The 16315-nt window shown below is 38.8% G+C and overlaps 1 protein-coding gene across 5 annotated transcripts in view; it reads left to right on the top strand.

Moving 5' to 3' along the window:
- SCAPER (S-phase cyclin A associated protein in the ER) overlaps positions 1 to 16315 on the top strand; it is a 400938-nt gene that overhangs the window by 19817 nt on the left and 364806 nt on the right. For 4 of the 5 annotated variants that reach the window (XM_020886983.2, XM_020886986.2, XM_020886987.2 and 1 more), the window contains exon 3: positions 15703 to 15820. In XM_020886983.2, the coding sequence (XP_020742642.2) occupies positions 15703 to 15820 (118 nt within the window). Of the gene's footprint in view, positions 1 to 15702; positions 15821 to 16315 lie in introns of those variants that run through there. The other variant, XM_070477616.1, reaches the window with a different exon arrangement.

The raw sequence follows: 16315 nt of genomic DNA on the forward strand, positions 1-16315 counted from the left end.
GTGGCTTCTCTTATGGAGCTCAGGCTCTAGGATGCATGGACTTCAGTAGTTATGGCACAGGGGCTTAGTTGCTCCACAGCATGTGGGATTTTCCTGGATCAGGGATCGAACCCACGTCTCCTGCATTGGCAGGCAGATTCTTTACCGCTGTGCCACCAGGGAAGCCTCTCTCTTTGATTTTTTGACATTTCTTTTTGATTTGCTTTGTTTTAATATTACATACAATGTTTCATGCTTGCTAAGTCGATTTAGTCCTGTCCTGCTCTTTGTAATCCTATGGTCTGCACGCTGCCAGGCTCCTCTGTCCATGAAATTTTTCCAGGCAAGAATACTAGAATGGATTGCCATGCCTTCCTTCAGGGGATCTCCCTGACCCAGGGATCAAACCTGCATCTCATTATGTTTCCTGGGTTGGCAGGTGGGTTCTTTACCACTGTACAATGTTTATGTGGTTCAGAATGCAAACTCTTTTTTTTTCTTAATGTATATATTTTATTGAAGTGTAGTTGACTTACAGTGTTTCAGTTACACAGGAAGGTGATTCTGTTATACATATACAAATATTATATTTAAAATTATTTTTGATTATAGGTTATTGCAAGATATTGGCTGTAGTTCCCTATGCTATATAGTAAGCCTTTGTTGTGTATCTGTTTTTTTAATTAGATATCTAGCATTCTGTTCAGACTAAATCAAACAGGTAGAATCAAAATGTCATAAATTTTTTAGCTAGGAAAAAAGTCATAAGTTTTCTAAAATATATAATTACACATAATATTTATGTATTTATGTATTTCTGCTATGCTTGATAAAGGCTTGAGAAAGAACATAAAAAAAAAAGAGAGAAATTGGAAAACAAACTAAATGAAATGGGAGCATTGAATATGAAATAGAAAAAATGAAACAAACTAGATGAAAGATCATCATATAGTCCAGTTTTTAAATATGGTTGCTCATTAGAAACACATCTGGAGCTTTGTAGAAAAAAAGCTATACCTGGGCATTTGTATTTTTCAAAAAATTCCAAGGTAATTCTGGTATATATCTTGATTTTAAAAAGTGATTAGAAGTTTTTCTATTAAATGGTAGCTTTAGTGATATAGAATTCTACTATTTTCTGTTGACCAATCATAATACAGTGGTATTGAGTAATAGTTATATAATCATGATAGTAAAACTTTTTTTAAAAACAACTTTCACAATCAATAGCCAGACACAAAAATAAAAGATAATTATATTTGTAAGTTACAATGGAAACATGATTGACCTAACAATATAAAATAATTACATATAATTTGAGGGGTTAAGTAGAGTGATGTGGTTAAATGGAAATGCATACAGGCACATGTTTTTATCCACCCAGCCAGTCTAGGTCACTTGTCCATTCTTCTAGCATTTAATCTGTTTACATTTAAGGTAATTATCCATATGTATGATCTTATTACCAGTCTTAATTGTTTTAGGTTTATTTTGTGTAGGTCTTTTCCTTCTCTTGTGTTTCCTGCCTAAAGAAGGAACTTTATGCCTAGAGAGGTTCCTTTAGCATTTGTTGTAAAGCTGATTTGATGGTGCTATTCATAACTTAAAAGTTAGCTATTCATAACTTTTGTTTGTCTGGAAAGCTTTTGATTTCTTCATCAGTCTGAACAGAGTCTTGCTGGGTGAAGTATTCTTGGTTGTAGGTTCTTCCCTTTCATCACTTTAAATATATTGTGCCATTCCCTTCTGGCTTTAGAGTTTCTCTTGAGAAATCAGCTGATAACCTGATGGGAGTTCCCTTGTATGTTATTTGTTATTTTTCCCTTTTTGCTTTTACTATTTTATCTTTGTCTTTAATTTTTGTCAGTTTGATTACTATGTGTCTTGGTCTGTTCCTCCTTGGGTTTATCCTGCCTGGAACTCTGCGCTTCCTGGACTTGGTTGAGTGTTTCCTTTCCTATGTTATGGAAGTTTTCAGCTATTATATTTTCAAATATTTTATCAGGTCCTTTCTCCCTGTCTTCTCCTTCTGGGACCCCTATAATGTGAATGTTGGTGTGTTTAATGTTGTCTCGAGGTCTCTTAGGCTGTCTTCATTTCTTTTCGTTCTTTTTTCTCTATTCTGTCCTGTGGCACTGATTTCCACCATTCTGTCCTCAGGTCACTTGTCCGTTCTTCTGGCTCAGTTGTTCTGCTATTAATTCCTTAGTCTAGTGTGTGGTTTATATCTGGTTGTTTGTTATTTAGTTCTAGGTCTTTGGTAAATATTTCTTATATCTCCATTGGTAAATATTTCTTATATCTCCATTGTGTTTCAGATTCCTTGATCATCTTCACTATCATTATTCTGAATTCTTTTTCTAGAAGGTTGCCTATCTCCACTTCATTTGGTTGTTTTTCTGGGGTTTTGTCTTATCCCTTTATCTGGGACATACTCTCTGCTTTTTCATCCTGATTAGCTTTCTGTACTGTAGTTTTTGTTCTGGCTGCTGTGGGATTGTGGTTCTTCTTGCATCTTCTCTCTGTGCTCTGGTGGGTGAGGCTTGAGAGCTCGTGTAAGCACCCTGACGGGGAGGTGGTTTTTTCTGTTGTTCAGTTGCCAAGTTGCATCTGACTCTTTTCAACCCCATAGACTGAAGCACATCAGGCTTCCCTGTCCCCCACCTTCTCCCAGAGTTTGCCCAAGTTCATGTCCATTGAATTGGTGATGCCATCCAACCATCTCATCCTCTTGGCACTCCCTTCTTCTCCTGCTCTCAATCTTTCCCAGCATCAAGGTCTTTTCCAATGAGTCGGCTCTTCACATCAGATGGCCAAAGTATTGGAGCTGGGGCTTCAGCATCAGTTCTAAAGAGTATTTAGGGCTGATTTCCTTTAATGTTGACTGGTTTGATTGCCTTGCAGTCCAAGGGACTCTCAAGAGTCTTCTCCAGCACCACAGTTCGAAAGCATCAATTCTTCAGCACTCTGCCCTCTTTATGGTCCAGTTCTCACATCTGTATATGATTACTGGAAAGACCATAGCCTTGACTATACAGACTTTTGTCAGCAAAGTGATGTCTTTGCTTTTTAATATGCTGTCTAGGTTGGTTGTAACATTCCTTCTAAGGAGCAAGCATCTTCTAATTTCATGGTTGCAGTCACCATCCACAGTGATTTTCAAGCCCAAGAAGAAGAACTCTGCCACTGCTTCCATGTTCCCCCCTTCTATTTGCCATGAAGTGAGGGGACCGGATGCCATGATCTTAGTTTTTTTAATATTGAGTTTTAAGCTAGCTTTTTTCACTCTCTTTTTCCACTTTCATCAAAAGGCTCTTTAGTTCCTCTCTGCTTTCTGCCATTAAAGTGGTATCATCTGCATATCTGAGACTGTTGATATTTCTCCTGGAAATCTTGATTCCAGCTTGTAACTTATGTAGCCTGGCATTTTGTATGATGACCTCTGCGTATAAGTTAGATAAACAGGGTGACAATAAACAGCCTTGTTGTATTCTTTTCTTAATTTTCAACCTATCAGCTTTATGTAAGGTTCTAACTGTTGCTTCTTGACCTGCATGTGGGTTTCTCAGAAGACAGGTAGGATGGTTTGGTATTCCCACCTCTCTAAGAATTTTCCACAGTTTATGATCCATACACTTCATGGCAAATAGATGGGGAAACAATGCCTGACTTTATTTTTCTGGGCTCCAAAATCACTGCAGATAGGGATTGCAGCCATGAAATTAGAAGATGCTTGCTCCTTAGAAGGAATGTTACGACCAACCTAGACAGCATATTAAAAAGCAGAGATGTTACTTTGTCAACAAAGGTCCATCTAGTCAAGGCTATGGTTTTTCCAGTGGTCATGTAGGGATGTGAGAGTTGGACTATAAAGAAAGCTGAGCACAGAAGAATTGATGCTTTTGAACTGTGGGGTTGGAGAAGACTCTTGAGAGTCCCTTGGACTGCAAGGAGATCCAACCAGTCCATCCTAAAGGATATCAGTCCTGAATTCATTGGAGGGCTTGATGTTGAAGCTGAAACTCCAGTACTTTGGCCACCTGATGTGAAGAGCTGACTCATTTGAAAAGACCCTGAAGCTGGGAAAGATTGAGGGCAGGAGGAGAAGGGGATGACAGAGGATGAAATGGTTGGATGGCATCACTGACACAATGGACACGGGTTTGGGTGGACTCCGGGAGTTGGTGATGGACAGGGAGGCCTGGCATGCTGCAGTTCATGGGGTCATGAAGAATCGGACACAACTGAGCCACTGATCTGAACTGATATAGGCAAAGGCTTTAGAATAGTCAGTGAAACAGAGGTAGATATTTTTCTGGAATTTCCTTGCTTTCTCTATGATCCAGTGATTGTTGACAATTTGATCTCTGGTTCCTCTGCCTTTTCTAATCCAGCTTGAAGATCTGGAAGTTTTCAGTTTCACATAATGCTAAAGCCTCGCTTGAAGGATTTTGAGCATAACTTTACTAACATGGGAGATGAGTGCAATTGTCTGGTAGTTTGAACATTCTTTAGTACTGCCCTTCTTGGGAATTGGGATGAAGATTGACCTTTTCCAGTCCTGTGGCCCCTGCTGGATTTCCCAAACTTACTGACATATTGAGTGCAGCACTTTAATAGCATCATCTTATAGGATTTTAAACAGCTCTGCTGAAATTCCATCACCTCCACTAGCTTTATCGGCAGCATTGCTTCCTAAGGTCCACTTGACTTCACACTCCAGGATGTCTGGTTCTGGGTGAGTGACACCACCATTGTGGTTATCCGGTTGTTAAGACCTTTTTTGTACAGTTCTTCTGGGTATTCTTGCCATCTCTTTTGCTCTCTTTCACTTCTATTAGGTCTTTACCATTTCTGTGCTTTATTGTGCCCATCTTTGTATGAAATATTCCCTAGATATCTAAGAGATTTCTAGTCTTTCCCATTCCATCGTTTTCCTCTTTTTCTTTGCATTGTTCACTTAAGAAGACTTTGTTCTCTCTGCTTGCTATTCTCTGGAACTCTGCACTCAGTGGGGTACATCCTTCTCTTTCTCCTTTGCCTTTGATTCTCTTCTCTCAGCTCTACTGTAAGGGCTCCTCAGACAGCCACTTTGCCTTCTTGGATTTCCTTTGGTTTGGCGTGGTTTTGGTTACCTTCTCCTGTACAGTGTTTTGTATCTCCATCCATAGTTCTTTAGGCACTCTGTCTCTCAAATCTTATCCCTTTAATCTCTTTGTCACTTCCACCATATAATCATAGAAAGTGAAAGTGAAGTCTCTCAGTTGTGTCCACCTCTTTGTAACCCCATGGACAGTAGCCTGCACCAGGTTCCTCCATCCGTGGGATTTTCTAGGCAAGAGTACTAGAGTGGGTTGCCATTTCCTTCTCCAGGGAAGCTTCCCAACCCAGGGATTGAACCCAGGTCTCCCACATTGTAGACAGACGCTTTACTGTCTGAGCTACCAGGCAAGTCCTTATATAATCATAAGGGACTTGATTTAGGTCACACTTGAATGGCCTAATGATTTTCCCTGCTTTTTTCACTTTAAGTCTGAATTTTGCAATAAGGAGCTTGTGATCTGAGCCGTAGCCAGCCCCAGGTCTTGATTTTGCTGACTGTATAGCGCTTCTCCATCTTTGGCTGTGTACAGTATAATCAGTCTGAGTTTTTGCTATTGACTATCTGGTGGAATCCATGTGGGAAGTCATTTCTTGTATTGTTGAAGAGAGTGTTTGCTCTGACCAGTGTGTTCTCTTGGCATAACTGTTAACCTTTGCCCTTCTTTTTTTTGTACTCCAAGGGCAAACTTGCCTTTTACTACAGGTATCTCTCAACTTTCCTACTTTAGCATTCCAATCCCCTCTGATGAAAGGGACATCTTTTTTTTTGGTGTTAGTTCTAAAAGGTCTTGTAAGTCTTCATAGAATTACATGGTACCCCAATAAAAACTGAACTGTTAGAAAAGATGTTGTCAGTAAATGCTGGGGAGGAAGCCAATAAATGTGCATTGTAGAGTGGCAGAACATGCTAAATAGAAGAGAAAATCTTATATAAATGCCCTGAATTAGGAGGGAGCTTGGTGGCTATAGGGAACTGATTAAATGTCAGTGGAGTTGGAGCATGGCAGACAGGAAGAGTAATGGAAGATGAGGCTAGAGAGGTAAACAGGCTGGTTTGTGCTTTTAGATAATACCAGATTTCTTAAGTGGTTGTATATTAGTTTAACTTTCTGTCAGCAGTGCAAGCAGTTGCCCAACTCCTTGCCATCACATGGTATTGTCATGTATTTTAAAATGTTTTAATATTTTCAGTGCTTACTTTTGAGTACCTTTTCATATGATAATTGGTTATTTATATATCTTTTGTGAATGCCTGTTCAATTTTCATTTTCTTGTTGAGTTATCTTTCTTTTTCTAATCGATATAAGGAGTTCTTTATTCTGGGTATAAGACCTTTGTTACTTTTACACATATATCTTCTTTGTGGCTTGCTTTTTCATTCTTTTAATGATGTCTTTTTAATATAAGAATGTGTTCTTAGTTTCAGTGAAGTTCACTTCATCATTTTTTTCCTATATGATTAGTGCTTTTTTGTATCCCCCATTAAGACTTTTTTCTATACCTGAAGATTGTGACAATATCATCCTTTATTATCATTATTTTTAGGACCTTTTATTTTCCTGTCATTTCAGATTTAAGAAAGGTTGCAAGAGGAGTACAGATAATTCTCTGATATTCTTCTACTAACTTTGCCAATTGCTAATTTTGCCTCTTTTTCTTTTTCATATTCTCTCTTTTATTTTACATATGCGTGTGTGTATAAAACATACATACATACACACACATATAAAATCACATACAGGGAATTCCCTGGTGGTCCCGTGATTAGGACTCTGTGCTTCCACTGTCAGGGGTCTAGGTTCCATCCCTGCTTGGTCAACCAGGATCCCACATGCTACATGGTATGGCCAAAAAGAAAAATCACATATACAGACAAAGACATATACATATATAGCTACACACGTGTACATTTATTTGTAGACACATCCCTGCATCAGGCAGATCTCCTGGAGAAGGGAATGGCTTCCCACTCTAGTCCTCTTGTCTGGAGAATTCCATGGATAGAGGAGCTTGATGGGCTACAGCCTATGTGGTTGCAAAGAGTCAGACACAACTGAGTGACTAACTCTTTCACTTTTTCATAAATACATGCATATTACTCTTCCATGAACCACTTAAGAATATTTTGATCATGAGGAGACAGCAGTGAGTGGTGGTGTGAGGAGATCTTAGTTCCCTGCCCAGGAAATGAACCTGGGTAGCCTGGGTGAACTCAATGGACATGAGTTTGAGCAAACTCTGGGAGATAATGAAGGACAGGGAACCCTAGCATGCTGCGATACATGGGGTCATAGAGAGTCGGATAGAACTTAGCAACTGAACAACCCATAACCCATATATCGCTCAGTCGTGTCCGACTCTTTGTGACCCCGTAGACTGTAGGCCACCAGGCTCCTCCATCCATGGGATTCTCCAGGCAAGAATACTGGAGTGGGTTGCCATTTCCTCCTCCAGGGGATCTTCCCAATCCAGGGATCGAACTCAGGTCTCCCGCATTGCAGGCAGACACTTTAACCTACAGCCTGGGTGAAAACCAGGAATTGTATCTACTAGACCACATGTAGGGCTAGCGGCTAGAAGCAAACTTGCTGTGGCTCTTGTGCCTGTTGAAAAATGAATTTCTCAAGAAGATAAAAGCTATAAAAATAGGTACAGAGTTTATTATTAGAGACATAGCACAGCAAATGGGAGAGCACACAGAGAAACAGCTTATTTCAGATGGAAGCAAGGCAGAGGCACACACCCAGAGAGAAAGGGTGTGGCGTCCTGCCTGTGGGGAGGAGCACCGAGAGGTGCGTCAGATCCCTTACACAGGGCAGTTCTTCCAGGTCTGTTTTGAAGAATGTCACTTGGTTTGGGTCATATTTTCTTCTTCTTACAGACTCAGATTTTGTGTTTTCGGCAGCATGGCACAGAATGGTGTTCTCAGTATATCATATCAGGAAGCGTATGATGTCAGTTTGTCCTACTATTGGTCATGTGGACTCTGATCACTTGGTTATTATAGGGTATGGTCAGGTTTTTCTCTTTGAAGTTTGCTTTGTCTTTTGAAAGTAGTATGTTATTTGTTGAAAGAGAATTTGAGGCTATGTAAATATCCTGCAACTCATCAAACCATCTACCCACTAGTTTTAGCATTCACTGATGATAATTATTAGTTATCTACATGCCTATCTATCTGTCTGCCTGCCTTTCAGGTTTCTTGGATTTTTTAATTTTATTTAATATTACGGTCTACTGCTACCATTTGTTTTGATGCTCACATTGTCCTTGACTTAGCTGGTGGAAGTTCCTTCACACTGGCTCTTGTATCTTTTCATGTTTCTGTTATTCTTTGAGTCCTTCTGTACTTTCTAGTCTAACAAGCTATTCTAGATTCACCTTATAATTTCCCTCTCATTCTTTTTCTCACCTTATTACATGGACTAGGAATTTCAGTATCATGATGATGGAAGTGGTGATTGTAGGCATCCTGTCTCTTCCAAGATTGTATCTTTTAATATGGTATTTGCTGAAGTTTGTGAAGAATTTTTATCATAGATGGGTATCCAGGATTATCACATGCTTTTTCCATCTATTGAAAAGAACATCAAACTCTTCTCCTTTATTTAGTTAACATGATGGATTGAATTCATTGATTTAAAAATGTTAAACCAGCCTTGCTTCCTGAAATAAAATCAACTTGGTTGTGATGTTTTAACTGAATTCAGTTTGCAGGTGTGTGTGTGTAGGTATATGTAATGTAAAAGTTCACATTGTTACTTTTGAAGGAGTTTGAACCGGTTATTTACTTTTCTTGTCTTCTTAGGTTCTAATATTCAGGGTCATGAGTGACTCTGTGACTTGAGATTCAATCCTTCATTTTTTTCTCTGGAAGAATTTAGTATAATTTCTCCTTCAGTGATTAAGGGAATTCACCAGTGAAACCCATTTAAGCCTAAATTTTCTTTTATGAAATTTCTTCAGTATTTAAAAATTTTAAATTTCTTTAGTAAATACTCAGATTTTTCCCATTTCCTTTTATGCCAAAGAAAGAAAGAAAGAAAGAAAGAAAGAAAGATAGCACTCAGTTATGTCCAACTCTTGAGATCCCACGGACTGCAGCCCTCCAGACTCCTCTGTCCATGGGATTCTCCAGGCAAGAATACTGGAGTGGGTTGCCATTTCCTTCTCCAGGGTATTCTTCCCGACCCAGGAATTGAACCCAGATCTCCTGCATTGCAGGCAGATGCTTTACTGACTGAGCTATGCAGGAAGCCCCAAGAGTTTATGCTAAGATTTGGTTAAATCGTGTTTTACAAGGAATTTGTACATTTCATCAAAATTTTCAAATTCATATGTCATTTATAACATCCTTTAATCTTTCTGATGTGTAGAGGCTCTACAATCTTAGTGATGTTCCTTTTTGTTCTTGGTATTGATAATTTTTGCCTTGTTTCTTCTCTTTGCTTCATTAGTCTTGCTAAGAGGTATATGCATTTCTTGGTAAACATTCTGAACACTTGCTTTCTTAGGTAATATACTATAAGAGTCAAACTTAAAAACTTTACCTCAAGACTGATGTGTATACTTTTTATCGAAACATTTAGTATTTGAACAAGCCTCTGTAAAATCTCCTTATGGCACTAGGTGGCACACTGTGACTTTGGATGAAAATACATATATTTTGTTTGAATCTCTTGGAAGAAAAGAACTTATATGAAAATACTATTTGAAATAGACATCTGGAATATTATGGAGTATCTCGGACTCATTTATTGCTTTTCAAATCCTGATGCTTAAATTAAAAAGTTTAAAATTATATTAAGTTACTACTGAGATTTTTTTTATAAGAATAGGATTACTAAAATTGATCAAAGTATATGAGTTTTTACTGAAAAGAGTTCATTCAGCTTATGTTGCAGAAGGCAGCTGTCCTTTAAACTTAAAAATGGTTTTCAATCATGTGTCGTAGAAAGATGAGTGTTATAATGTTTTTCTTTATAAAGTATTGGAATTAAGAATGATGACAGTCCTGAGCTGGTGGTTTTTCTTTGAATGTGTGTATGTGTACTAAGTATAAAAGAACTAACCTCATAATTTGTAGTAGAACTGAAATGTTTATAGAAAAAGAAAATGCTAGATTTCATGTTTTCTGGTACTGCAACATTACTATGTTGTTGTCATTTTAGTTCTGAGAAACTCACTATTTTATGAAGACTCTTGAGTTATAAAGAATATGATAGTAAATTTTATGATATATGTCTATATATGTTTATATATATGTCTGATATATGTCTATGTATATTTACCTAATCAATTTTCTTTGATTGCATGAGACAATTATCTGAAAAAGAGATGAAAAGTAGGTGACTTATTGACATAAAGTCATCTGGCCTGAAAAGAATAGTGATACTTCTTGGTTAAAACAATGCTTAGCTAATCTAAATGATAAATGCCAACCTAAGTTATATAAAGCTAATAATCATTGGGAGGTGTCTTTAAGCAAAAGGAAGCGATTTTATGATATTACATTGACTGGAAAATATGGGAACAGAAAAGCGATGATTCAAGTGTTTTGCACAGAATGGAGCTGGAACATTGTTCACAAACTAATGAGTTTCAGTGAAAGCTTATGAGTCATATAAGTAGATGTCATGTGTATATCCAGGGTAAGGTCAGAGTAATGAAGAAATGTGGATACAGGTGTTTATTTTAAAAATATCAAAAGTTAAGTTCTGGAGAGGAAAATTTGGGTTAACTTTATAATGCAGTATTAGAGTGAAAGAGAACAGTCTTTGTTTTCCTAGTATTTTGAGCTAGTTGTTTCATTTATGTATTCTGAAATTCAGAATTCCTTTTGAATTGTGATGTTGGAGAAGACTCTTGAGAGTCCCTTGGACTGCAAGGAGATCAAACCAGTCAATCCTAAAGGAAATCAACCCTGAATATTCATTGGAAGGACTGATGCTGAAGCTGAACTCCTGAATTCCTGTTACTCACAGATTTGTCTTCTTTGATTATTCCCTTTTCCCCTATATATGCAGTTTCACTTTCTGTGGATCATCCCCATCAGTGTAAAAATACGCTGGCACTCATTTAAAAAACCTTCTCTGTTCATTTCTGCTTTCTTCTTTCTCGGTTCACCTTTATTACAATACTCAAAGTTTTTTTTTTTAATACTTACTGTCTCCATTTTCTTACTCAACATTCTCTTGAACTCAAGTCAAGATTTTGACCCTACTATCTTACTGAATGGGTAGTAATAAGTGACTTGTTTATTATAGATTATTTATTTTATAGCTGTCCGGACAATGCAGAGCTGTCTATCTTATTGTGCTGTTGTTTCTTTAAAGGTGAGCTTCCCCCCCTTCTCTGTATGCTTCTAAAATTTTCCCTGTGTTTCAGGTTAGCATCAGTTCTTCTGTGGTCAGTCTCAGCATGGTTTTCTTTGTATTTGTATTTGTCTTGCTTGGAGTTTGTAGAGCTCCTGAAATAATTGAGCTTATATCTCTTGTCAGCTTTATACTGTCAAAAGCATTAGTGGAACAGTTGGTGAAATTTAAATAATTACTGTAATTTAGATAATTTGGATCAGTGATAATTTTCTGATTTGATAGTCATAGTGTAGTTATATGAAGGAGTATCTTTTAGATATATGAAATACACATTGAAGTACTTAAGGGCAAAAGGTATCTTGATTACAGCTCATTCTCAAATGTAAATTGTTTATTGTAGAAGTTGCTTGTGAGCCCTTGCCCTAGCATATGGTGACTTTTTTCTTCTCTGAAAGGCATTTCTACTATCAGTTGCTCAATTGTGTGTGACTCTTTGCAACCCAATGGACTGTAGCACACCGGGCTTCCCTGTCCTTCATCATCTCCTAGAGCTTGCTCAAACTCGTGTCCATTGAATCGGTGATGCCATCCAGCCATCTCATCCTCTGTTGTCCCCTTCTCCTCTTGCCTTTGATCTATCCCACTCTCAGGGTCTTTTCCAACAAGTTGGGTCTTGGCATCAGGCGGCCAAAGTATTAGACTGCAGCTTCAGCATCAGTCCTTCCAATGAATATTCAGGGTTGATTTCCTTTAGGATTGACTGGTTTGATCTCCTTGCAGTCCAAGGGACTCTCAAGAGTCTTCTCCAACATCACGATTCAAAAGCATCAACTCTTTGATGCTCAGCCTTCTTTCGAGTCCTACTCTAACATCCATACATAAATACTGGAAAAACAATAGCTTTGATTATATGGACTTTTGTCAGCAATGAAGTCTCTGCTTTTTGAAATGCTGTCTACATTTGTCATAGCTTTTCTTCCAAGGAGCAAACATCTTTTAATTTCCTGGCTGCAGTCACCGTCTGCAGTGACTTTGGAGCCCAAGAAAATAAAGTCTGTCACTGTTTCCCTTGTTTCCCCATCTATTTGCCATGAAGTGATGGGACCAGATAGCCTGATCTTAGTTTTTTGAATGTTGAGTTTTAGGCCAACTTTTTCACTGTCCTCTTTCACCTTCATCAGAGGCGCTTTAGTTCCTCTTTGCTTTCTGCCATAATGGTGTTGGTATTTGCATAATCTGAGGTTGTTGATACTTCTCCTGGTAGTCTTAATTCCGGCTTTGTGCTTCATCCAGCCTGGCATTTTGCATGTTGTACTCTGCATGTTAAGTTGAATAAGCAGGGTGACAGTATAAGCCTTGATGTACTCCTTTCCCAATTTTCAAAGTCATACTTCTCATTAATAAGTTCCTTTGTTTCAGAATAATTTGTTGCATTTCTTTCACGTATTTCCCAAATAAGCCAGCAATTAAAATCAGCCAGTAGGTGAGGAGAACCCAAAACATAAAGAGTAATGTAAGTATGTAGCGTAACCACACTGAAAGGGTGAAGATGAGAAGAAGCAATTTAAGTAATTTAAGGAAAATAACGATTTAATGAAGGAAACAACTAATTTAAGTAATTAAGGGAAACACAAAATCCAGTACTTTGGATCCTGTAAGGCTAAAGATAAACCTGTATAAAAATATAATCTTGCTAATAAATGAATTTCTCACAGAGATATGGGTTAGCAGTTATGAAACTTTTTTTTTTATTATTATTTCTTGACTGCACAGCGAAGCTTGTGGGATCTTAGTTCCCAGACCAGGGATTAAACCCAGGCTCTTGGCAGTGAAGGGTATTCCCTGGTATCTCAGTTGGTAAAAAATCTGCCTGCAGTGCAGGAGACCTGAGTTCGATCCCTGGGTTGGGAAGATCCTCTAGAGAAGTAAATGGTTACCCACTCCAGTGTTCTGGCCTGGAAAATCCCATGGACAGAGGAGCATGACAGGCTATAGTCATGAGGTTGCAAAAGTCAGACATGACTTAGTGACTAAACCACCCACCTCAGCAGTGAAAGCACAGAGTCCTTACCACTGGACTAGATGCCAGGGAATCCCGCCCCCCCTCGCCACCTTTCTTTGAAACTATATAATATATATTAGTATTGAACAGATAAGTAAATATATTTTAGATGATAAGAGCTGGGTTTCTTACTAATGGAGAAATAAATTACAAATAAGGAAAGGGGAAGGCTAAAATGAACTTGTGGTGCAGGATTGAAGTGAGAGGTTCAATATCTTTCAGTTTCAATATCTCTATACAGATAAATACAGAAACACAGATGTGTATATTGTGGATTAGTGTGCATATATATATTTCCTGTTATCTGTCATGATTCTGTGGGTTGACTAGGTGGTTCTTCTGCCCGGGGGTGCCTGGAGTGCTGGGATGCAGCCATCACCTGGGGCTTGACTGGGCTGGAATGTCCAGGATGGCTCAGTGGATGCTGTCTGTCAGCTGGGAGTTCAGCTGGGGCTGTCAGCCAGAGTGCCGCCCTTATGTGCCATCTCTCCTGGTAACTTTGGCTTCTCATAGCTTGATGACTGGATTTCCAGAGTGAATATCCCAAGAGGGAGCATTCCAAGAGACCCCAGTAGAGACTGTGAAGCTTCTTATGACCTATTTTCAGAAATTAGCTGTGTCACTTCCACCTCATTTTATAGGTCAAAAAAGCAGGTCACAGAGCCAGGGCATAGGGGAGGGGACTATACAAAGATAGGAACATCAGGACGAGTAGTTTATTGAGGGGAAGTGGGGCATCTCTGGAGACTAGATACCATACTGATTAATCCATATGTTATTTTTTGCTCTTATGGGTTTGGTTCTGTAATTTGGACTGTTAATTCTTTGAAGACAAGTCTACCACATGGGCTTCCCTAGTAGCTCCGCTGGTAAAGAATCCACCTGTGGTGCAGGAGATCCCGGTTCAATTCCTGGGTTGGTACAATCCCCTGGAGAAGGAAAGAGCAACCCCCTCCAGTATTCTTGTCTGGAGAATCCTCATGAACAGAGAAGCCTGGCAGACTACAGCCATGGGGTCACAAAGAGTAGGACATGACTGAGAGACTGAGCACCGCACAGCATCAGTTCAGTTCAGTCGCTCAGCCGACGCTTTGCAGCCCCGTGGACTGCGGCACGCCAGGCCTCCCTGTCCATCACCAGCTCCCGGGGCTTACTCACACTCATGTCCGTTGGGTCGGTGATGCCGTCCAGCTGTCTCATCCTCTGTCATCGTACTACCATACATTTTTGTATTCTTCTCAGTGTCTTATACAGTGCTTTGCACATAGTAATTGCCCAGTAAATGTGTTGTTGCCTAAGGATTCCAAGGATGCTAAGAGGTTAGATTGGCAAGAACCAGAAGAGAAGACGAATGCACCATTAATGTTGGACTAGGATTTTGGGCTGGACCCAGTAGGGAACTCTCTTCAGAAGGCAGTAGATTGCCCACATGGAGTTAGGATTGGGCAAGGAGGCTGCATCCTTATGCTCATAGGGATGCTTTAGAGCTCTTTTATTTTCATAGATTTTTGGCTTAGAAAAGTGGACTATTTTGGTATAGTGTTCATTTGTGGGAAGGTAATTTGCTCTATGTTATAGGACTTGGCTTCCATTTGTCCAGGGTCTTGGTGTGGCTGAACCTGTAGGCTAGTGTTGCTTTCAGCTGTTTGGGACTAGAGAAAGCAAGAACACACACACACACCCCATTGTGTGCAGGAGGGCAGAATTTTAAATTTTGCAGCTTAAATTTGTAAGTTTATAAGAATTATTGCTTAGATTCTCAATAACTTGGAGATAAAATTATGCAGTGGAAATTTACAACTGAGTGAAGATTTAGTTTAGCATTAACCATAGGGAAAAAACAGACCTCTTGAAAAACATTTTATGTTGTGGAGAGCTTTCAAAGAAAATATGTAGCTTGTCTGTAAAAACTATGTCTTAACCTGTTGATACATAATGAGGAGTGGTACTGAAATGGTTACACAGCAGTGTTTGTGCTCCTTAGGACACTTTTTAAAATCTTAGGTTGAATTTATTCTTAAAATGATTTATTTTTAAAGTTGTAAAATTCAGTCTTGTAAAATTTTAGAACTAGAAAAAGATCTGTGACTTACTCTTATTTCTGTTTAAGCACCTTTCTGATCCCAAATTAGTTTTAACTGTTTTCTTTCTGAGAAAAGAAGAGTAATGATGAATTTGTTTGCCAATTATATTTTGTATGTTGACTAACAAACCAATGCTTGTTCTCTTACCTGTGCATAGGCTTCATTCCAGCGCTCCAATAGTCATGACAAAGTAAGGAGAATAGTTGCAGAGGAGGGTCGTACAGCAAGAAACCTAATAGCTTGGAGTGTTCCACTAGAAAGCAAAGATGATGATGGTATGTATTTTTAAAAGTTTCATTTTTGTTGTAAATTAGAAGATATATTTAGTCTTGAACAGTAGGCAGACTGAAAACTGTTTACAGTTAGAAGTCATGGGCAATTAGTGTGTATGAAATCAGAAATAATTTTTAACTGCTTTTAAAATCTTACCTAATAGGCAAATGTAAATGATATAGTTTCAGTTTCATATAGGGATGAAATTAGGTGTGTGGTTATGACTGGCAGATGAGTTTTCTTTAAAAATATTCATTTATTTATTTGGCTGCGCCGGGTCTTAGTTGGCACGCAGGATCTGAATTGCATCACGAGAGATGTTGCAGCGTGCGAGCTCCGGAGCGTGTGGACTCGGTAATTGTGGCACGTGGGCTTGGTTGCTCTGCAGTATATGGGATCTTGTAAGACTTCTCAGACCAGGGATGGAAGCGGCATCCTCTGCATTGCGAGGTGGATTCTGCACCACCGCACCACCAGCGACGTCCAGCAGATTAGTT

The sequence above is a fragment of the Odocoileus virginianus genome, chromosome 16, assembly GCF_023699985.2.
Source record: "Odocoileus virginianus isolate 20LAN1187 ecotype Illinois chromosome 16, Ovbor_1.2, whole genome shotgun sequence".
Taxonomy (NCBI): domain Eukaryota; kingdom Metazoa; phylum Chordata; class Mammalia; order Artiodactyla; family Cervidae; genus Odocoileus; species Odocoileus virginianus.